This window comes from Dendropsophus ebraccatus, chromosome 1, assembly GCF_027789765.1.
Source record: "Dendropsophus ebraccatus isolate aDenEbr1 chromosome 1, aDenEbr1.pat, whole genome shotgun sequence".
Lineage (NCBI taxonomy): Eukaryota > Metazoa > Chordata > Amphibia > Anura > Hylidae > Dendropsophus > Dendropsophus ebraccatus.
The window spans coordinates 29,494,165-29,517,866 of record NC_091454.1 but is presented as its reverse complement, the minus strand read 5'-3'; the positions used below and the strand labels follow the sequence as shown (position 1 = coordinate 29,517,866).

The 23,702-nt window shown below is 41.7% G+C and overlaps 1 protein-coding gene across 12 annotated transcripts in view; it reads left to right on the top strand.

Annotated features, from left to right (window-relative positions):
* The window catches only part of PCDH1 (protocadherin 1), a 186,578-nt gene that overhangs the window by 45,279 nt on the left and 117,597 nt on the right, over nt 1-23,702 (top strand). For 7 of the 12 annotated variants that reach the window (XM_069969187.1, XM_069969182.1, XM_069969181.1 and 4 more), the window contains exons 2-3: nt 2,326-3,146; nt 7,518-9,710. In XM_069969187.1, coding sequence (XP_069825288.1) covers nt 2,352-3,146; nt 7,518-9,710 — 2,988 coding nt within the window. In that variant the 5' untranslated portion in view covers nt 2,326-2,351. Of the gene's footprint in view, nt 1-298; nt 400-882; nt 975-997; nt 1,016-2,074; nt 2,093-2,325; nt 3,147-7,517; nt 9,711-23,702 lie in introns of those variants that run through there. The other 5 variants (XM_069969183.1, XM_069969188.1, XM_069969184.1 and 2 more) reach the window with 5 other exon arrangements.

Genomic DNA, 23,702 nt, shown 5'->3' with positions numbered 1-23,702 from the left:
ACATGCGCAATATAGATATGCGTAGGTTATGGTGTGTATGTATGTGTGTGTATTATATTCATATTCACACTGACACTATATACACTCCTGTAGTTTACAAACAGACCCTACGGGATCAGATAGGGTTAAGACTTGTAGTAGTCTGGAGGTGGGAGGAGGACTCTGCCCGTGCAGTGCTCTCTTCCAGTTGTCTGCATCTTCCTTGGCACTTGTTGCCCCCCCCCCCCCTCGGCTCCGGCTCGATCGGTTGCAGCCATGGGAGCCTCTAGGGTTCCTATTATTCAGCACAAAGCCCTGGACTTCAGGCTGTCACACAGATGGGGGAGGCACAAGCTCCATGGGAGGGGACAGACCAGTAACACTTCAGGAACTGCTGGCTCCGCGCTCCTTATGGTAGACGTATCGCTTTCTGACTTTCATCTGAGATATTTAACTCTTTCCAAACAGTTTTTCCCTGGGGTAACAGGAGGAAGGTGGGAATACTTGTTAGTTGCCTGGGATTCCACCGCTTGCACCTGTCCCTGATGCGGATTGCTTAGCTCAGCATAGTAGCAGGTGAAACCTGTCAGAGCGAGTAAGGTAATCCACTGCGCAGACAGGTAGTACTGAAGGTTGTAGTTCTACGACTGCTAAAAAACTAATTAACTTTTCTCTATAATAACCTTTTACTGGGGCTTTTTCCATCAATATATGTGACTTCTAACCTGCTTGTGCCCCCCCCCCCTTTTTGCAATATCAGGGAAATCTAATGTTCCAGGTAGCTGCTAGCAGAGGTAGGGCATAGGTTGTGTGCTCTGGTGCCTGGCGAGCGTTGTAACCTCCCCCCCCACCCGATTTCCAAATGTATGTGACATGCTGGGAAAGCAAGATCCGAGATGGCTTCACTGTGCAGAAATCCGGATTAGTCTTCGGTGCTGTTTCTTTGGTGCCAGCAGCCTGCAGGTGACAGTCACAGCTTGCCTTGTGCTACGCAGGTGAGGCACCTAAAGGTGGCTGCGAATGTAAATATACTGAGGTTTGTGATTTCACGGGCATGACACGGCTGCACAGCGGACGTGTTATGTTAGTTGTCATAGAGACAAACTGCTCACTTTTGTGTATGCGGCAGTGAGCAAAAAAAAATCTTAAGCTGCATTTTGCGGGGTCTGCAGGAGGGTGAGAGAATGCCTTGAAGTATGCCAACTAAGAGTGCCGCTGTTTGTGCGTGTTGTTGTTTTTTTTTTTTTTTTTTGGAAATGCTGAAACAGCGCCACTCCTGTCTATTGGCTGTGTCTGGTATTGCAAGTATACCTTTTCCCTTGATCTCACACACACCTCCCTTTTGGGCATGTTTTACATGATTAATTTTTTTTTATGTAACAGTACGTTCACACATGCACACACGTGTGTTTTTTTTTCTTTTTTTAACTACTATGACTTAAAAATTGATTTGTTTGCGCATTAAAAAGTCCGGTTGTGAGAGCATACATAGATTCATGTCTGGTTTCATACATGGATTAGTGAGGCTTGTATACATCCTATTAATCCAACATTATTTCTGTGCAAAATTTGTTCAAAAACTCAATAAGTGGCATATCGCCGCCACCACCATGATCGTTCCTTGGCCTGTTAGTTGGTGGATCAAGTTCTACAGGTTTTTTAACCAACATCTTTACCGTTGACAGCTCTCTGACTAAGCGTTTCCCCTTGAGACATTATTAGGCTTTTAAATGGTTTTGTGTATCTTTTTTTTTTAAAACTTGTTTATATATATATATATATATATATATATATATATATATATATATATATATAAAAAATTTTATTAAAAAAAAGATGTGTACTTTCCAGACATATATATATTTTTTTTTTTTTTTAAATGGATGTTGCAATAAAACCTCCATTATCTTCATGATATTTTTCATGTGCGATCTTTGTCCAGGTGACTGTTCCCTTCAGTTCTTCTAATCCTATCTTTATGTCTGAGTCATTATTGATCTAGTTCTCTGCATGGTACCTATTAAGCAAGTTTTCTAATCTCACAGGTGTGGCGTTACTTTGTGTCATATCAGGGACACAATTGCTAGGTGTATGTGACAAACACTAGGAAGGGGTGTGTTTTTTTTTTATAATTTTTTTTTTTCCTTGTCCCTTTTACCTTGACTGTGTGACTAGTTAGACAAAGCATTTCAATTGGGAACCAACACCTGCATTCCTCAGCAGGGTGTCCGCTGCATGTTTCTCTGATTAGCATGTGAATGATTGAAACTCGCACTGTGTTCTCATTGGTTTGCATGTTGTTCTGACCTTAACCTTGTTTCCCTTTTCCTCTTGCATTTCTTGCAGAGTGGCCATACCCGTTGAAACTAAGGATGAAGAGAGTAGTCTCCTGCTTTTACTTATGGCTTCTCCTCCAGCTTCCCCTTATTGGATCTTCCACCCAGGTGAAGTACAAGGTCGAGGAAGAACAGCCACCTAATATATTGATCGGAAGTTTAGCTGCTGACTATGGCTACCCGGATTCAAAGCATTTGTATAAGCTGGAGCTGGGACATCCGTATCTACGTGTTGATGGAAAGACTGGGGATATCTATACAACAGAGACTGCCATTGACCGAGAGAGTCTCAAAGAGTGCCAGAACTTGTTCCCAGGCCAGTCCTGCTTCTTGGAGTTTGAGGTGTCAATGACTGATTTAATGTCACCTGTCCCTCGACTTCTTGATGGTCAAATTGAGGTTTTAGACATCAACGATAACACTCCAAACTTTGCCTCTCCAGTTCTTACCCTTTCGATTCCAGAAAACACCAACATTGGAATGCTCTTCCCAATCCCAGCTGCTACCGATCGTGACTCTGGAGTGAATGGGGTGGCTTCCTATGAGTTAATTGTGGGTCCCGAAGCGCATGAACTTTTTGGACTTCAAGTCGCCGAGGACCAGGATGAAAAGCAACCCCAACTCATTGTGATGGGAAGTCTCGACCGTGAACAGAGGGATTCCTATGATCTTACTATTAAGGTCCAAGATGGTGGAAAGACCCCAAGAGCTAGCAGCGCCCTGCTGCGCATCTCCGTACTCGACACCAATGATAATGCTCCAAAGTTTGAGAAGATGGCTTACGAAGCGGTGTTGCCTGAAAACAGCCCAATGGGGTATTCTGTACTCCAGGTAAGCAGAACATGTTTAATTTTATTTCCCCCCGCTTGCATTTGACTCTCTTTAGATCCCTGTTTATAGAGAAGTTCAAGAGCAGAAGACACTTTGTCAGCATGTGTACCTGTTTTCCATCAGATAAGTAATTAAAGTATGTACTGTGTGTCTAATGGAGTGCTTCTTCCATTCTGTTCAGGATTACAGCCTGAGGGGATATAGCAGTGGTTGGATGAGGATGTTTAATGTAATAAGTACAGCCGAGATCACGTTAAAGCAATCATGGGCACTGGCGTCTTTTACTAGATTTTCCCTTAAAATGAAGATTTTTTTTTTTTTTATTAGTTTTACTCAATTTTATGCTGTTGTTAGCATATTGGATTAAGTAGGTAAAATCGCATCACATGTCCCCAAAAAACCCTAAATCTCCAATTATCGAATTACTGCTAATTGCCCAAATTTTCCCTGGCCAGGGATTAATTTGTGTTATGGTTCAGTTCTGCAGATAATTTACAACCAATATATGAAATCACATCAAAATGACCTTTTTTCGGAGACTTGCACATGTAGCCACAGTAGGGCAGTATCTAGGCTCTTTGCCAGGTTTTTCCCGTCTATAATTTTGTTGGCCAGTTTGATTTCATTCGGCTTTAAATGGCCCCGATTTTCTCCCCGTTTTTAGGTGTCTGGAGGGACCGGGTCATTTGTTACGCTCCAGTAAATGGAGATATTTTTGTCCTTAACACTAGTGTTGAGATTTAGAGGATTAAAAAATTGAAGGACTCTTAATTCCTCCATTGTACGAGAAGCTTCTATCCGTACAACAAACTTTTTCAATGTTTTTTTTTTTTTTTTTTTTTTTTTTATGCACCGCTAGTAAGTCAAACAACCCGCATATACATGATTGTGTATATATGACATATAGTGATAGTATCTCGCGTACTAAAAACTCAAACTCCAAGCCGAATAATCTAGTTTTTTTTTTTCCGGATGGTCATATGGGAGAAAACCAGTTTTGTGTATTGCCGTCTAGTTTTTGCCATAACCAATTCTCTTCCTGCAATAGTAAGTAGTTCCAGGTGACTGCATTGCAGGATTTTTTACATTCCTTTACGTACATTATAACTTGGGCTCTTGCCCGACCAGGAACTGGTTGGGTGAGTTTTTGTGATGGTAGTTTATTGAGACTAATCTAAGGGAAATGACTCCAACTTTGACTCATATGATCTAGATTATTTTTTGAGTCTTCCTTCACATGACCTCACATGGTTTTCTCATGTTGTGACAAATTAGATCTATCAGGATGGCATGTGTTCCTGGAGTTTTCCACATTAATGCTCTGGGTCAAAGGTCTATAACCTTTACGGATCCCTATTTCAAAGTAAAACTTCCAGGGTCCACAGCCTGGCTATGATAGATGTTAGCAATACTATTTGGCTAACTGATCTCCCCCAAAAATATGCACTTTTAGCTTTTTATGTGTGGGGGTTATGAGATGCCAGACATGCCTGGTGCCGCTTTCCTTAGGAAGGTTAGAAGTAGGCAGGGGTTTCTAATCCTGCACAACTCCTTTTAAACTGCTCTGTTCCCATGCATGGGTTGTCTGGTATTGCAGCTCTGTCCCATTGAAATGAATGGGACAGAGCAGCAATATCAGAAACAACCTGTAGACAAGAGGGGGCACTGTTTTCACATAAATGCAAGAATTATTATTATTATTTTTTTTTAAACCAGGAAAAGTCAATTCATCTACAGCTGGTTCTACATTATATGTGGTTGTCGACAGCCAACAGCTATCTCATCCATGCATACTTAGCATTTATCCTGAACAGGAAAAGAAGAAAAACCTGCTGCTAATTGTCCTGAGAACAAAGGAATCGGACATCTAAAAATTCATTATTCACTATGGTTCCCTCCCCTAACACATAACAGCAGGTGAATGTCTGGAGGCCCCTATACACATTAGATGTGTTGGGCCAGCTTAAAGTGAATGTACCATCGGCCATCAGGTTTTTTTTTTTACTTTTGCTGCCCAGTTCCCACGCTTGGCGCAGGTCTTTTCCATAGCACTGATCCTGCTTTGAGCACTGGGGCAGGCCCACTGCCCTAGAGTGTGCCGATACCTCTCCTGTCTTCTGTGACACAGCTCCATTAGAATCAGTGGAGCTGCGTCACAAAGGGGAGGGTATATGGTCACACTGGGGAGCAGCGGGCCTGCCCCCAGTGCTCTAAGCCGGGCCGATGCTTGCGGAAAAGACTGTTAGGCTGGGTTCACACTACGGAATCCGCTCAGATAAATTCGGTCACTAGTACGCTCTCACAGCTGCGCGCCGGTCTGCCCGTGCCATAGACACCGTTCTATGCACGGGCGGATTCCGCATTCCCCAAAAGAATTGACATGTCAATTCTTTTTGGCAGAATCCGCCTGGCCATAGAATGGTGTCTATGGAGCTGGCATAGAGGCACGCGTACTAGCGACTGAATCTGACGGAATTTATCTGCGCTGATTCCGTTGTGTGAACCCGGCCTTATAGATAGACCTCTCATTCGCTTTAAGGTTAGGTTCACTTTTTTTTTTGTTTTGTTTTTATTACTTTCAGTTGGGGAAATCTGAATTTATGGACATAGTGTAAACGTATGTTACATATGTCACCCATTGAATCCCATGAAAAAAAGACAACTATACTACCCAGTGTTTCTGTTTATGTCGCTGCATTACAGAAAGCACGGCAGTAGAAATATATACTGACAGGAGCCAAAGGGCACTCTAATATATCTAGCCCATTATACTCTATGGATATTTTTTTCATGCATACAGAATTTCCCAGCACATAAACTTAACATACACATTGAACATGGTCTAACCCTAACTTTCCCGTAACAGGAGACACGCATATTAGAACGTCAAAGGATGCTGTCTAAATCAATGACGTGCTGAATACTAATGCTAGTAATTAGACATGTTTCATAGTAATAGATTTGTTCATGTTCTCTAATTTTGTCAGAACTGGGAGAAGAAAAAAAAAATGATAATGATAATATTAATAAACAATAATATAAAATAATAAAAAAATATAAAACAATAAAAAAAATTATATATAATAAAAAATATATTATAGATGTATGTGTGTGTATAAAGTCAAATAATGAGCTTCTCTGCGTCCTGTATACTCATGTACCAGCTGAACTAGGCTGCCGGTTGGGCTGGTCTCACATAATTCTCTTCTGCTCCATCTGATGTGCCCTCACACTATAGAACTGGGATGAGCATGTCAGAAAACCAGGACTTTTCCATTCAGCAGCGTATTGATCTCGGCTCTGTCCCACATTTTAATTGTAGTAGCATTCTTTCAGCTAGTTCAAAATCAGGCCTGTCGCGGTAGAGTGACTTTGACACTATCAATATGTGATCAAAGCAAATCCCTCACACTTCATGGCTGCATTGACCTTTTTGCCAGATATTCATTTCTTATGATTGCTTCTGAGTTATCAGATGTCATAAAAAAATAGCATTGCATTTTTTTCCCTTGTAGCTGAATACACTGTCCCTTTTTTTTTTATTTTTTTTTTAAAGATTTTTTTTTTTTTAAATGGTATTGTTTAATAGATACAAATTACCTTATTATTCACTTCATCTATTATGCCCTCTATTATGCCAGAAAAAACTCAGGGCCTTCATACACGTTAGGTGTGTTAGCTAAACCTTCGGTTTCGGCCGGGATGGCTACCCATGTAATGGTTGCGGGGACCTACCCGAGTATTCCTTTATAAAAGGAAAAAGTTTGTTTCCTACAGGGTCTGGAGTCAGAAAAGGCTATAAGAGAAGTTCTTATTAGAGTATGTGCACACTATGGAATCCCGGCGGATCACCCAACTCTCCCCCACTTGTGGAAGCTGGCGGCATGCAGGCATCTCCGCTGGTCCCATAGGTTTCATTCTGTGGTCCGCCATCCGCCCGAAAGAATAAACCCGTTCAGCCAGCAGCATCTGCAACCGGAGGCCATTTGGGTTATCCGCCGGGATTCCATAGCGTGGACATACCCTTAGACGGCCTCTCCTTTCGAGCCATATTCAAAGCTGATTTATGACCAAATGAAAGGTGCACATTGATGTGATCATGAATCGGCTAAGAAATTCTTTCAGGAGTGGAGAGGCTGATGAGGACCCTGTCAATGAACAGCTTTTCTACCAGTCTTCAATAATAGTAGTCATAGCCCTAAAATTTTAGGTTTGGCAGATACATATTTTACCTGGTATAAAAATTACCATTTTGTTTAGTATTGCTTGAAAAAATAGGTACTTGGTTATGAAGTGCACCTTAAGGATGTTTTGGTTACCTTGACCATAAATTAAATCCTTTCTAACTGAACTGTCCTGCTTGTTTTTTAGGTTAAAGCCAACGATTCTGACCAGGGAGCCAATGCAGAGATAGACTATTCCTTTCACCAGGCCTCGGACACTGTGCGACGGTTGCTACGCCTTGATAGGTCAACAGGTCTAATAACTGTGCAAGGTCCCATAGATCGTGAAGATGTTGGAACTCTCCGATTCTCAGTAGTGGCCAAAGACAAAGGTTCCAATCCAAAAACTGCCCGCACCCAAGTCACAATCACCATTCGTGATACAAATGACAACAGACCGGTCATTGACATCAGAGGATTTGGTCTGGTGACCCATCAGGATGGTGTTGCCAATATTTCTGAAGATGTGCCAGTAGAGACACCAGTGGCCTTGGTACAAGTTTCTGATGTTGATGAAGGTGAAAATGCTGCTGTGACTTGTGTTGTGGCTAGGGATGTTCCCTTCCAGCTTAAGCAAGTCAGTGATACTGGAACTGACAGCAAAAAGAAGTACTTCCTGCAGACCACCACACCACTGGACTATGAATCGGTGAAAGAATACACTATTGAAATTGTGGCTGTTGACTCTGGCAACCCACCTCTTTCAAGCACCAACTCTCTGAAGGTGCAGGTAACCGATGTGAATGACAACGCACCTGTCTTTACACAGAGCTTGATGGAAGTTACCTTCAAGGAGAATAATTCGCCGGATGATCTTGTGATGGAAGTTAGCGCAAGTGATGCCGATAGTGGGTCCAATGCACAGATAACCTATTCCATACTTGCGGACCCCGCTACTCGGGGGATCTTTTCAATCAACTCTGACTCTGGTCAAATTAGGGTTAACAATGTGTTAGATCGGGAGTCGACAGAACAGTACAACTTCCATGTAGTGGCTGCAGACAAGGGAACCCCAAGCTTAAAAGGCACTGCCTCTGTTGTAATAACTGTGCTGGACTGCAATGACAATGATCCAAAGTTTATGTTGAATGGCTATAATTTCTCAGTCATGGAGAACATGCCCAGATTGAGCCCTGTTGGCATGGTCACTGTTATAGATGCAGACAAAGGTGAGAATGCTCGTATCCATCTCTCAGTAGAACCTGATAGTGGAGAATTTGTCATCCAGAATGGGTCGGGCACTATCCTTTCCAGCATCTCTTTTGACCGGGAGCATCAAAGCACATATACCTTTCGGTTGAAGGCGGTGGACGGAGGGGACCCGCCCCGTTCATCATATGTTGGAGTAACCATTAATGTCCTTGATGAGAATGATAATGCCCCAGTGATAGTTGTACCATCCAATATTTCTTATGCTTATCTAACACCTTCAACTCATCCAGGTACACAAGTCAACAAGGTACGGGCTGAGGATATGGACACGGGCATAAACGCAGAACTTCAATACAGTATTGCAAGTGGTAATCCTTTTGATCTATTCCAAATAACTCCCAGAGAAGGTGAGGTCACTCTAGAAAAACAGATTTTAAGAAAGCATCATGGTCTGCATCGTCTAGTAGTAAGAGTGAATGATCGAGGAAAGCCTTCTAGACATGGCACAGCCCTGGTCCATTTCTTCATAAATGAAACCTTGACAAACCAGACCTATGTAGAGACTTTACTTGGCCATAGCCAGGATACTCCATTAGACATTGATATTGCTGGAGATCCAGAATATGAACGTAATAAACAGCAGCGAAACATTGTATTTGGTGTCATCGCCGGCATCATGGCAGTAATCCTTGTCATTGTGGTAGTTGTTTTAGTCCGATACTGTCGACAGAAAGAAGCCAAGAGTGGCTATCAAGCGGGAAAGAAGGAAACAAAAGATCTCTATGCCCCAAAACAGAGTAATAAAAATAATAAAAATAAAATCAAGGCAAAGAAAAGTAAGTCTCCAAAACCACCCAAGCCTGTAGAAGAAGATGAGGAAACTGGGCTACAAAAGTCCCTCAAATTTAACCTGATGAGCGATTCTGTTGGTGATAGCCCAAGAATCCATCTGCCATTAAATTACCCACCAGGGAGCCCAGACTTGGGACGTCACTACCGTTCAAACTCTCCCTTGCCATCCATCCAGCTTCAACCACAATCTCCATCTGCCTCCAAGAAGCACCAGGTTGTTCAAGACTTGCCAGCGGCCAATACCTTTGTTGGCACTGGGGACAACAATTCCACTGGCTCTGATCAGTACTCGGATTACAGCTATCGGACCAATCCCCAGAAATACAACCATAAGCAGGTAGGCGACTACTTCCTACGTGAGGCGTCCCAGGATGGCACTCTAGCATGGACTGACGTATGGTGATTCCGGTCTTCAAATAAGGGGTTGGAGTAACTAAGAGCCAGTGGGGATGGTGGGCACAAATATAAAACCGTTTTCCCATTTGTTCTGCAGGTGGGGTAGCAGTTGAATTGTTGCTGTATTCAACCAAAGAAAAAAATGTACTTTCAGCAGCACTTCCTGAGATAGGTCCTCGACCTATTTATGTATTTTATAGGTAAATTATTCGTATAATAGTAGGATGGGCTGGAATTCCACTGCTAGCTCACACTTATTAAAGAGTAATTGAATTTTATTCAATATGTTAGGTTAATGTTGTGAGCTGGCTCTCACTCTATCCTCATAGGATGAGGGTTTTATGTTAACTGTGCTTAAGTTGTTTCAGTATTTCATTCTGTTTTAATGAAAGGAAGGGGGGAATAGGAGATTGACATGCATTGCAATTATTCATTCCATAACTCGACTAAACTTTACTGGGTGACTTCTGCATTGTTGTGGCTGCATGTGGTAAAGATTGTGCCTTTCCTTTGGGTCTTGAGTTTAGGCCTTGTTATGGCATCAGGTTTTATGGCTGTAAATGTCTACTTGCCGTGGTTACGGGGCTTCTGGTTGCCTTTCTCGGAGTGCATTGTGCAATTAACGCTGCTAATACTCAAGGTTTTTTGGGTGTTTTTTTTTGTTTGTTTTTAATACTTTTTTTTTTGGTGCTTTCACTTTTGCATGGTTATTTCTTGTCCTTTTATATTTCTCTTCCTGCCAATTCTATCCACCAACTTACCCTAACCAAATGCTTCTTCCACCAGCTACTCCTTGACACAGAGTTGTCTCAAATATAATAGTAGTTGAAAAAGCTATTTTTAGGGTCTGTAATGCAACACTCCCCCCCCCCCCCCCCCCCCCCCAATATATTTTCTATCGTCCAAATTTAAACAGAGGCCAATCTATTTAAACCATTAGACAATGGCCAAACAAGGATATCAAAGATAAGTTAACCGAATGAATTAGGCATATTATTGTAAAGTTCTTAAGAGGGTGGGTACAATGCTAGCGTCTAAATTGCATGATGTGTTACTAACCCTCACTAGCTATAGTCCCGCACGTGACTGCAGCATTTCGAGCATTAGCCAAGAAAGATACTTTGGTATCCTAAGTTACTCGATAAAAACACCAAAGAATGGAAATTCTAATGAAGTTTTAGTTTCTATACAAAGTTCCTCCAGTCTGAAGTGCAAAGTTTTCTCGGCACTAGAAAAAGCGAGACTTGTGTCGTAAAACTTTTCAAGGAGAGTGATAAAAGAGCTCTTTGTTACCTTTCAGGGGCATTATAGGGTGTTAAGAAAGCACAATTAAATTGTATTTTTCTTAACGTACCATATAAACCCTCTTACTAGTGCCAAGGTGCCCAAGTGTTTAATGGTGTTGTGAATGGGAAAACTTTGTAGGTTTGAAGGCTGGGGCCTTTTTTCGAGCCAGTAAATATGCTGGATATTATAGCTTTGTTTACGAAAGCAAACCTTTTATGTATGTTAATAAAAATGAAGGATTATAGCAATGTCTAAAACAAACTGAATTTATTTGTTATGGCGCAGTTCTGTAAATGCGCCAAAATTCTGGTTTGTCTTTATATATTGGACTCCAACTTGAAGTGTATATTTTTAAAAATCTATTTTAATATTTACAGATTGCTTATTTTCTTATACTTAATATTGGGCCGAACAGGTACAATATTGAAGCCAAAACACACCTGAAGCATAAATAAAAAATAGTAGACCTTGTCCGCAACCCAAAATCGTTGTAATATTTGGTTCCTTGATGCAGAGAGCGATGGCGTTTGGGTGCCTTATTCCCTCATTACTATGTTTTTGCTGTGTTCAAACCCACCTTTTGCTGTAACTATGTCACCTTGGGTTGATAACACAGTATCCATCAGAAGGTCAACTCATTTTAACAGATAACATGGCCTCACTTTTTGGAGGACCTCTTTTTCTTTTTCTTTTCTACACCAATGGTTTCCAAACTTTTGTGGAGTTACTATCTAGTTGGGGCATAAAGAGCCACATTATAACTAGTTCAGGAGAACCAACGGGATCTCTGCACCGTAGGACCTTTTAAAATGAGTCTTTTAGATGCAGGTTATGTTCTAAACTGCTGACATTATTAGATGGCTCTTAAGTCAAGTAGAAACATGGTACCATTCATATATCCAGCTGTGCTTCCAGAACCTACAAAACCTTTTATTCTCCTGTAACATGTCAAAGAGGATTTCCCAAGCTCTTAATCTACTGAGGGGTGTAACATCCTCTTCACTCCTTATCCATTTTGTGTTGCAACTGTCAATCAAGCAAGGTCAGGTGCAGCCGTTCCAACTTGTAACAGATCAGTAGCTTGGGAACACCTCTCTGACTGGCGAATAAAAAACAAACAAAACATTTTTGTATGTTCTGGAAGTACAGACAAATATATGAAAGGTACCATGTGTCTCCTTCACCTAGCAACAGTGCCAGCAGTTTGGAATGTGAATTGAAGCTGGCAGATTCACTTTAAATTAGTCAAATTTCCAGGGGTTGGTTAGTGTTTAAACCACAAAAGTAATAAAAAAAAAAAAATCCACAATATTGTATCTAAAAGTTCCCCAACACAGAACTTTACACATACATGAACTTTACTGTATGGACGGCCAACTGCTTGATGCAAGTGTGCACAGAATCAGACTTCTAATTCACTGGAATGTATATAATAGAACCGTAATATGTTTGCACAATACGTAATACAATCGGCTCCTTACACGTTCTGTAAGCAGCATCACTTGTGTTTTTATATTTATGCTATTAAAAAATAGCACAGTTTGTCTAACCTCAATTTATCTACTTTGTATTGGCTGAACACTGTGAATACCGTTTGTTTGTGAATAAAGTTTTTGTGCTTTTTTTACTAGACATTTTAGTGATTTTTTTTCCTTTGTCTTTGTTTTATGTTTGATTTTTTTTCTTCTCCCTTCTTTTTTTTCTTTTCTTGTGTTGTGTTTTCAATGTGTTTAATCAGAGGGGAAGAGTGAATGGCCGGGGCTATTAGAGGTGGACTTTGAATATGGAACGGAAACTCCCCAGAGGCTTAGCTGAGTGCCTGGTGAAGCGTACACAGCTTTCCTTCGTGTCCGACTGCTGCAATTAGGGACGGGAAAGAGAGGAAGGCACACTTAGAAGCATATTAGTGGGTATTATAGGTCTTTTCACTTGTAATGGAAGTGATCCTAATGGACAAAATGCTAATTTACGGAATGCATTTTGGTTTCTATAAAACCCCAGACTTTTCTTTTATAGAGAGATTAGCTTGTTTTATTGGCAGGTAGAGTTGATATCTCTGAGAACAATTAGGTTATTTTATACTGAGCAGCACCACTTGCGAAACCCATAATTTTAAAGAAAAAAAATTATCAAAATAAAATTTTAACTAGAGATGAGTGAACTTTCGGCCTTTGATTAGCGGTGGCTGCTGAACTTGGATAAAGCCATAAGGCTATGTGGAAACCATGGATATAGTCATTGGCTGTATCCATGTTTTCCAGACAACCTTAGAGCTTTATCCAAGTTCAGCAGCCCCAGCTATTCAAGTGACGATCGTTTGGGTTCGGATCGACTCGAACCCGAACCCGGTTCGCTCATCTCTATTTATAACCTTTTTAAGAACAGGAAAACTTTTCATATTTTTATGTACCCACATTATTGACTCAAACTAGAAGAAAATTTTGCTTTCCAATTTTGCTTCTCCAAATACTGGAGAATGAAACCCAAGACTTTTACTTTGCTACAGTGCTGCAAAATTTTAAAGAAAACTTTAACCAAGTTTGTGTCTCTGGCACCACTCAGATTCTAGATATACTATAAAAGTTACAAATTGGGTCTTCAGTAATGTATGAAACTATACTGCCAAATCCCCAACTGTGAATTCCCTTATTATGAAATTGAAGCTAACTACGAGGTTATATGGGAAACTAGTCTATGGACAGGTGCGAACACGTTGGATTCCAGAGTGTAAATTTCCAAAAATGTACTTAGAAAATTATGCAACAAAGGATCGTGCTTGCTGTGGATTATCATCCGTTGCAGAAATATTACCGATTTTAAATAGATTATCTGGAGAGAAGAGGTCTTGCCCCCCTCCCCTGCCGCCGGGCAGCAGAGGTTACAGTAGCGCATAATGTACGCTCCTGTCATCGCCTCTGACTGCTCACCTACTCCCCTTGCCGGCTTGCTTATTCACCAGAAGTGGCCCGGACTTCTCCTGGCAGCACAGTCCAGGCCACTTCAGGTGACTGTGTGAAGTGATCCTTCACATTATGCGCTCCTGTTATCTCTGCTGCCTGGCACCGGGGGATCCGTGCCGCGATCCTCCTTTGGATCATGTCAGGGATCCTGTGAATGAGGCCTAACACATAAATTTAGCTGCAGATTTATATCAAAATCAACAGTGGAAATATCCATCATATATGGGCAGTAAATTTATTTTCAACTTAACACCAAATAGGAAAAAAAAGGACAGCCATCTACTTTTGCGCGCTATAAGGGTAAGTTTTCAAAGGTCATATTTGCTGCAAAAAAATTCTTAATCGAAAATTCACAAATTATGGAAATTTACTAGGGAAGTCTGCACAAAATTGTGTCGAATTTGGTGCAAATTTGTTATTGCACATTGCAGATTTTGACATCCCTGATGAATTCATTGGAAAAACACGTAAGAAAAATTGATAGAAGAATGAATGCTGCCACTTAGTTTCCATGAAGACATATGCAGCATGTACAGATTTCTAAAGTCACGTTGACTTGTATAGAATCTGCCGTCCAAATTCTACGACTGTCTAATATGAACTTACCCCAATGGGATTTTATCTTGGCAGAGTAGAAGGAAGACCTTTTTCCTAAGGTAACGTCCCCCTCCCTCCTTCCTCCTGCTGATGTCTCATAATTGGAACGCCATATACTGCTATGTAAATAGGCCTTTAGGTTGAACGACAATTTAATTTGCCTCTCATTTGCATAAAACTTCAAAAAACCAAACAAACGACATGGCACTGTCGAACAATGGCAAAATGCTGTGCTGTATTATTACCGTCGCTTAAGGCTGTGATACAGCACAGCCCACTGATTAATATCACTTGCCGTGACATAAAGCGCAGTTGACAGCTTTGTCATAGTTTCTGGGTATGAACATCGCTGGGGACTATCTTTCCCACACCACACTGGAGTGATTCGCTGCCCGAGGCAACCTTGCTTTGCAGATCCTACAGACAGAGGTAATAACAGGTTTAGTTGACTTTTTTTTTTTTTCCCATTTTATGAGCTATTTAGGATTTTGTGCATCCTTAACGTCATCAGCCTTGAACTTTTTAATTGCCAGTTCCATAAATCTCGGATGCCGCAAGTTTTGTGATCTTATGTTATCGACATCTGCCTTTTTTAACAATTAAAAAATAGACAAAAATTGAATTTTTTTTGTTCGTTTTTTTTTTTTTTCCGTATAGATCTGGCAAGTGAATAATAATTTTGCAAATGTTAGGTTTTCAGTCAAAATTATTTCCATTATTCTTCAACATCCAATTCCATTGCCAAATCCAGTACTAAATCTGAAAAAAGAACTTAAAGGGGTACTCTGGTGCAAATATTTTCTTTTCAAATAATTAATTTTCACATCAACTGGTATCAAAGTTTTGTAAATTCTATTTAAAAAATCTCCAGTCTTCCAGGACTTATCAGCTGCTGTATGTCCTGCAGGAAGTGGTGTATTCTTTCCAGTCTGACACAGAGCTCTCTGCTGCCACTTCTGTCTATGTCAGGAACTTTCCAGAGCAGTAACAAATCCTGGACAGTTCTTGTCACGGCCAGAGGTGGCAGCAGAGGGACTGGAAAGAATACACCACTTCCTGCAGGACATACAGCAGCTGATAAGTCCTGGAAGACTGGAGATTTTTAAAATAGAAGTAAATTACAAAACTTTGATACCCGTTGATTTGGAAAAAAAATGCTGAAGTACCCCTTTAAGCTTCCTTGATACTAGGACAAAAGATCTGTTTAAAGTTGCTAAGTTCCTTTCTAGTTTTAAACCAATATTGGTAACTTTAGAAGTAACTCTTGATAACTTGGAACTGAATAGTTTAGCAGCAAGAGTTTAGTCTAAGTAGATTGCCCTGAGAATATTTTAATTAAATATCCAATCCCGTTTTCTGAAATGTTTCCCGGAAATAAGCTGGTGACAGGGAGACCCTGCCCATGAAGCTCCTATTATGAGGCTGTGTTCACACATGAATACTCATTAGTCTTTTTGCAACCAAAATCAGGAGTGGGTTGAAAATGCAGAAACTATGAAAGTTTCCATTCTCATTTTGTACCAGTCCTGGTTTTAATTGAATAAATACTGAGCAAGATACTGTGTGTGAACATAACCTTAGGACTCGTTCACACTACTGAATCGACACGGAGATTCCGCTCTGAACCACCGCCTGTGGACTCTGCGCCTATTCCTGCCTGCTGTGTCTTTCATTGGGCAGTCTTGTGCGCCTCTGCTTTCTGCGCCTTTCTGCTGAAAGAATTGACATGTCAATTCTTTGAGCGGAGGCACGCGGTACCTCCCTTTGAAAGACACAGCAGGTGGGATTCAGCGCATAGTCTGCAGGCGGGGGTTCCTAGCGGAATCTCTGCGCGTGAACAGACACTTAATATGAAGAGGAATTTGATGTCAAGTGTTCATTTTCTTCATGGCGCCACTGCAGGAGAAATGAAAATTTACCCAAATGTTAAAATCAATTGGTTGTCAATTTTAATTTACTGATGCGCTGGATCATCCAGAGAGACATTTTGCAATCACTCTTCTCTGGATTATTGGTAGTGGAGAGGCCAAACTGTTTGGATTCAGGTTTACCACTAAAGGGTGCATTCAGGATATGGAATCTGCACGGATAAGGCTGGGTTTACACTGCGTTTTTGCAATCCGTTTTTTTTCATCCGTTTTTTGCAAAAAACTGATGCATTTGTGGGCATCTGTTTTTCCATTGACTTCCATTATAAAAAAAAAAAGGGATCAAAACATTGCTGACTATTTTTTTTTTTTTTTTGTCCGTTAAAAAAAAGAGATCCGTTAAACGTATGCTGAAAACGCAGAGTGAACCCAGCCTAACATCCCGTGGATTCCACCGTTCCATTCTATGCTTGGGCAGATTGTGCTGTCTGCCCAAAGACTTGACATGTCAATTCTTTGGGCGGACGGCAGAATCTGCCCCAGCATAGAATGGGGGCGAGCAGCAGAATCCATGGAATGTTATCCACATGGATTCTGTAGTCTGAATGCGCCCAAACACTAACTATTGGTGAAGCTCCTATACTAGGGACTAGGGATCGTCCGAACAGAGTTCAGTTTGGGTTCGTACGAACCCGAACTCTCAGAAATGATTCCCGCTGTCTGGCCGCTCCGTGGAGAGGGTGGATACAGCAGGAGGACAGCCTGGAAAACTGGGATATAACCATAGGCTGTATCCCAGTTTTCTAGGCGGTCCTCCCGCTGTATCCACCCGCTGCACGGAGCGGCCAGACAGCGGGAATCTGATGCCGAGCGTTCGGGTTCATACGAACCCGAACCTCGCCAGTTTCGACCCATCCCTACTAGGTGGTCCCTATCTAGGATTAGAAAGAGCATTTGTTAAGAGCACTGCGCTTGTCCCCAGTTTGGATGTGGCATTACAATGCAGCTCCATTAACTTCAATAGAACTGAGCTGCAAAACCACATCCAAACTTGAGCGGTGCTGTTTCTGAAAGAAAGTGACCATGCAATTCACGTTTGAAACTATTGACACTGTTAGCTGTTAGATATGAAAGGTGACGTGCGTCTCCTAGGCCTGTCTGTGAGTCCATAATGTAGAAACATGCTTTTATTCTATAGTGCAAGGAGTCAAGAGGCTTTCCCGAGCTCTTGAAGTGCAGTAAGCTGTAACACCTCATGACCCTGCTTGGGACTCCAGGTGTCAATCAAGCAGGGAGGTGGGGGGAGGGGAGATATTCCAGCTGTAGCTTCTCAGGAGCTTGGAAAAAGAATTCTCTCTTTGTACCAGAGAATAAAAGCATTTACATTAGTGAATCTGAAAGGTACCATGGTGGAGATATATCAAACATGGTGTAAAGTGAAACTGGCCCAGTTGCCCCTAGCAACCAATCAGATTCCACCTTTCATTTTCTAAAGAGTCTGTGAGGAATGAAAGGTGGAATCTGATTGGTTGCTAGGGGCAACTGAGCCAGTTTCACTTTACACCATGTTTGATCTCCCCCACGCTAGGTTCACACAATGGCTTTTTTTGGCCATTCGATGGCCGTCTTTGTGGGCATCTGTCATTTTGAGGTCAAATAACATCTGTTTTGAAATACCCATAGGCTGTATCCCAGTTTTCCAGGCGGTCCTCAGGCTGTATCCACCCTCTCCACGGAGCGGGCAGACAGCGGGAATCAGAAGCCGAGAGTTCAGGTTCATACGAACCCGAACCTCGGCCGGTTCGCTCATCTCTACTACTAAAACCCTTTCTCTACATATACATCAATGTCCCTCTGAGCAGTGGGTAACCATAATTTCCCATGTCTAGGTTATTATTACCTACCTATTCAGATTAGTGGCTGCACCATCTGTTATCCCTGCGATCTTCACGTTTATGTCTTCCCATGACTCCATCCATCTTCATTCCATAAGTGTTTAATGAACTTGTCATTGCTGCATCAGAGGAAGCAGATTCCACTATGTCCTTGTGATTTATTTTATTCCCTGGGAGATTGTGCTACATACATTTACATTGCCGTCCGGGGTCAGATGTTAAGTGGAATTGGCCGGAAGCTTAACGAAAGCTTAGAAGGTGCTTGGTGCACATTTTGTGGGTTTGGGAGTTGCAGGACTAATGTGGAGACTAGACTTGTAATCCTATTGACTTCAGTTGGTCGAGGTTTCTTGGAAGCATATCCATAAAGTAACTTAACAGTGTTATTATGTGAAAAGAGATGACTGGAAGATTATGTAGCGGTTATTGTGAAGGGGAAGTTTTTATGGGCCAAAACTACACCCTCTTGCAGTTCATTAAAAGTTTTTTCCAGCATCTCTTTTATGGTCTATCCCAATGAAGTGCGTAAAAGCTGAGCTGCAGTAACCCAGAATGGCCACTAAAGTAAACTGGCGCTGTTCTCTTGGTTCTATGTAGTGTATGTGCAAGCACTGCAGCTCGGACAGTTTATTGGTGGGATTCCAGGTGTAGACAACCCACCAATTTATTATGGATGACGTTCAGGATAAGTTGTCACAAAATTATAGAAAACTTCTTTTAAGCTCAATATAAATTCTCTTTTATACTAAGTAGTTTACCTAAACATTTGTCAGAGCATTGTGCTGTTTTAGTTAATATTTAAATGGGGTTATCTAGCGCTACAAAAAACATGGCCACTTTCTTCCCCACTTTTGTCTCCAGCGTGGGCGGGCTTTTGCTGCTCAGCTCCATTGAAGTGAGATTAAGTTGCAAACCGCATCTGAACTGGGGACAAGAGTCGTGTTGTCTCTGAAAGAAAGTGGCCATGTTTTTGTATCACTGGATAACCCATTTAAAACCCAGCAATTATGACAAGTCATGGACTCATGGGTATGCCCAGGCAGTGGAGGGGTAACATACAAGAGCATTATATAGATCTCTTGTTCTTTAAAAACTTGCCATAGAGGGTTCTGCCTAGGTCTTACTTTTCATAGAACCACCTGAAACTCTTGAAAATGTGGGGTGCTTTCCCATAGAACAGGAATTATTTCACTTTTTTCCCCACTAATCGGTATAAACAGGCCGCAGTGCAAAGAGGCCTACCAGTGGACTATTCCCTGTTTTCCAGAAGCTGCTGGTGGGGCCTACAGAGATGTACTGGGTAAGCCAGTAGCTAGTGGTTAGGGTGGTATTCCACAGGCCGACCAGGGCCCAATTAACTATGTAAACGAGCGCCGATCTGCTAGATCGGCGCTCGTTTACTGGGCCTATTCCACGGCCCAGCAGTTGTTTAGCAAGGGCTGCAGGGACATTGTTACCGATGTCCTTGCAGCCCTTGTTTCATACTTTACCTGTCCAGGCTGCAGGTCTTCTCCTTCTCCCAGTCCCGCACCATAGCAGCTTCGGAGCGGCCTGTCTGAACCTGCTGACCGCTCAGCCAATCACTGGCCGCGGTGGTCCTGGCCAGTGATTGGCTGAGCGGTCTGTCAGCTCCGAAGACAGAATGCTCCGAAGCTGCTGCGGCACGGGATCGGGAGAAGACGACCTGCAGGCTGGACAGGTAAAGTATGATTGTGAAAGGTTTGAACCTAAATGAACAATCAGCCGATGACACTATCATCGGCTGATCGCTCTCTCTATGCCACGGAGCGATAATCTGCCGATAATCGCTCTGTGGAATAGGCACCTTAAATTCTCTGCAGTGCCACCACAGGGTAAATGAAGCATTACACAGCTTCTATTGCTGTCTTTCAGATTCATGAATGTGGTTAGTCCTCCAGAGGAAGTGTGTTGATCATTGTCACCACTGTGACTAAAGGATGTGGGTCATGAACTTGAATCCCATCATTTGTCATTATGAATTGGGTTTTCTGATTCACACAATACCATACAATTGTGCATTGTCATCAGTTTAGTGAACCACTACCACCAACAATTTTGCAATGCACATACTTTTCAATAATTTAGGGACATGTATGTAATTTTTTTTTAATTTTTTTTACTTAAAAAAACAAACAAAAAAAAACAAACAAAAACAAAACACCCAAGTCACCCAGCCAGCTGTGCATATGGTGGTGGCTATACATGCCAGCCAGAAATGTTTGGTCATAGAACCTATAGATTAGTATCCTAGCTCTGGAGTAATCCATTCTCCTTAGTCACTTTCAATTAGAATCTTGCCGTCTCCACCATCGGCCCGTTCCCCACCTTCTTGAAAGGACTAATTGGACTTTTAGCGTTCACATTCTAATCAATTGTTCCGTACCAGTCTCTCGGCTTGCTATGATTATTAAAGATAAAGAAGCACAGAGGCCTCTGCGCCACTGCTTGAACTCTGAGTATGTAGACTGAAGGGAACGGCTCCCTCCCAAGTTTTATTTAAAATTAATTAAAATATACTTTCGTTGTCATGTTTGTTTAAAAACTGCATCCATCATCCAAATGGCGTCTGAAAATATTACTGCTACTAATCCTATGCGTTTGGAATAACGCTTATGAGAGAAGGTAACATTGTATAGAAGAGGCTGTGCTAAATGGTGTGGCTTTTTTTTTTTTTTTTTTTTTTTTGAGTTGGGGATGAGTGATTCTATGATATATATATATTATATATAATATATATAAATATTTTTACTCACTCTATGTGTGTGTGTGTGTGTGTGTGTATATATATATATATATGTATATATAGTGTATATAATGATTTTTTTCAACATATGTCTACATTTTTTTTCTATCTGTTCAACATATCCATTTTTATTTGGTTACTTTTAACGGACAGAAAAATGTAGTCAATACTCCTTTTGTGTACATTAATGTGTTTGTTGGTCTAACCACTCTTCCTTTAGTGGCAGATGCAGAGAAGGATCAGGCATGTTGATTTTCAAGTGCCTGATCATTTAGTTCTTGGAGAGATAAGTCTGGCAGCAGCTTTCTCCCCCCTCTCCATTCAAAGCTCATAATTTCCCTGTTTATTATGCTTATGTATCGGGGATGATCGAAGGAGGTAGCCATAGATCAAAGGGACGTTTGACTGACAGCTGTCTTATGTTTATGGCCAACTTCACAGTACAGTTTCCCTTGAGAGTAAAGCCCTGCACGAGTTTTTGCATCCAGTACTAAAGAATACGGAGCGGAGCCCCATAGCAGCCACATAGTCTGTCTCTGTAGTTTTTATGCCCTTGACCCAGTCACTTCCTCCCGTCCTGTACAGACACTTGACCAATTGTTTGTGTTTACGGGAAGATTCTTTGACAAAAGCGGAATTACATTCACATAGTGACAAATTCCTCTCTGCTGCAGCTAGTCAGGTGTGTACAGGGTAGGATTAACGCTGGTGTTTAAAGCACGGCAGATTAGGAGAGACTAGATTAACAGCTATTCATAGTAATCTGTAGAGTTCGTGCAAGGAGCCACACAGGCAAACACATTTATTATTCAAAGGCGCTCAGACAATAATCTTTCCCATAGAACGCCATGTTATTTTAGCTGACTTGGTCACACCGATCACGTTAATCACTCTGACTAGCAGTTCTTTAGCTAAATGCAAATGCACTGCCAGGTCATAAAAACCGGTCTGAGCACTTTAAATGTTCCAAGTAATCAAGAGAGGTTACAATGCCGCTGATGCGTTTCATGGTTTGAAGAGTGGCCATATGCTTCCACCCTTAATGGCCAGGCAATATGGGATTCTGTTAAAGCTCCTGATTTAATGACTGTTTATTGACCGTTTGTATTCTGTGTATGAATGTTTTGACTATATAATATATGTAGAGTACTTTGTGCTTATGTCTGTATATGGAGATATATAGGTTGAGTGTGTATTATACACGGGCTTTCTCTGCCTTGGTTGAGGTATATTGAAGTTGCTCACACCCCCTAGTCAAAAGTAGGCTGAACCCGCCAATAATTAAATAATTTGGAAATGCAGAAGTCCTAAATGTGTCAGTAGGTGGCCACCGTCTCCACAGCCCTGGATATGGGCCAGATCACTAATAATCAATATCCTAGGCTTTGGGGGTATAATGGGCTGATTCGTACGATTATCACGCTATGTAATAGAGACGATCAGCCGATGAAACTATCATTGACTGATTGTTGGTTTAGGTTTGGACCTAATATAGTTGGGCTGCCAACAGCACATTGCTACATGTAATAGCTGATGATTGCCCAAACACCTGACACCTTACCTCTTGCTCTTTCCTGTGCTCTGCAGCTTCCCAATCCCGGAGGCTTCAGTGTCTGAGCGGCCTTTCAGCTGACAGGTCGCTCAGCCAATCACAGGCCTCGGCGGTCCTGGAAAGCTGCGGAGCACAGTAGAGAAGACCAGAAACGGAGAGAGGTAAGGTATCGGGTGTTTGGGCAATCACTAACGATGTCCATGCAGCCCTTACTGCCTGATTATCGCACAATCTACTGGGTCCAACAAACGAGCACCGATCCAACAGATCAGTGCTCATTTACTAAAATGATTGGGTCGTAATCGGCTGGTGTAATAGGATGCTAAGCCTGAATTGTGTCTGTCTTATATTCACCACCACCAAGTCTGATTCACACCCCTTCCACCTCATGTTCACCTGCCAGCCAGATTCACATCCCCTCTACCTTATAGTCACACCCCCTAAGCCTGATTTATACCCCCTCAGTCTCCTATTTCACCCCCTAAGCATAGCAGTCACATCCCTTTTTGAAACATAGTTCCCACCATCTGACTATTCATGGAAAAGTGCAGAGAGTCAACCAAACAGTAAAAGCCCTATATCTTCAGAGCAGTAGGGTGTAGCAAAAAAATTAAAACGGTGGTTTTAAAAGTTTTTATTTATTTTTCTTCTACTGGCCAAATGTCAGCATTTTAAAACTCTTAAGTGTTGTGTTTCACCTGACCATGTTAGAAGGTCTTTAGATCAGGAACCTCCTAAAAGGTCATGATTAGAGTTGAGACTTCGATCATGCTCAAGTTCGTCCAAATCTGAGCATGCAGCATGTGATTAGCGGTGGCTGCTGAAGTTTGATAAAGCCCTAACGCTGCCTGGAAAACATAGATACAGCCCATGGCCAACTTCAAGTTTAGCTAAGGCTAATCAAATGCCGCACGCTCAGGTTTGGAAGAACTCTAGCATGCTTGAAGTTTGCTCAACTCTAGTCATGATGCATGGACCGTATTTATGTTGCATTTAAAATGCTAAGGATA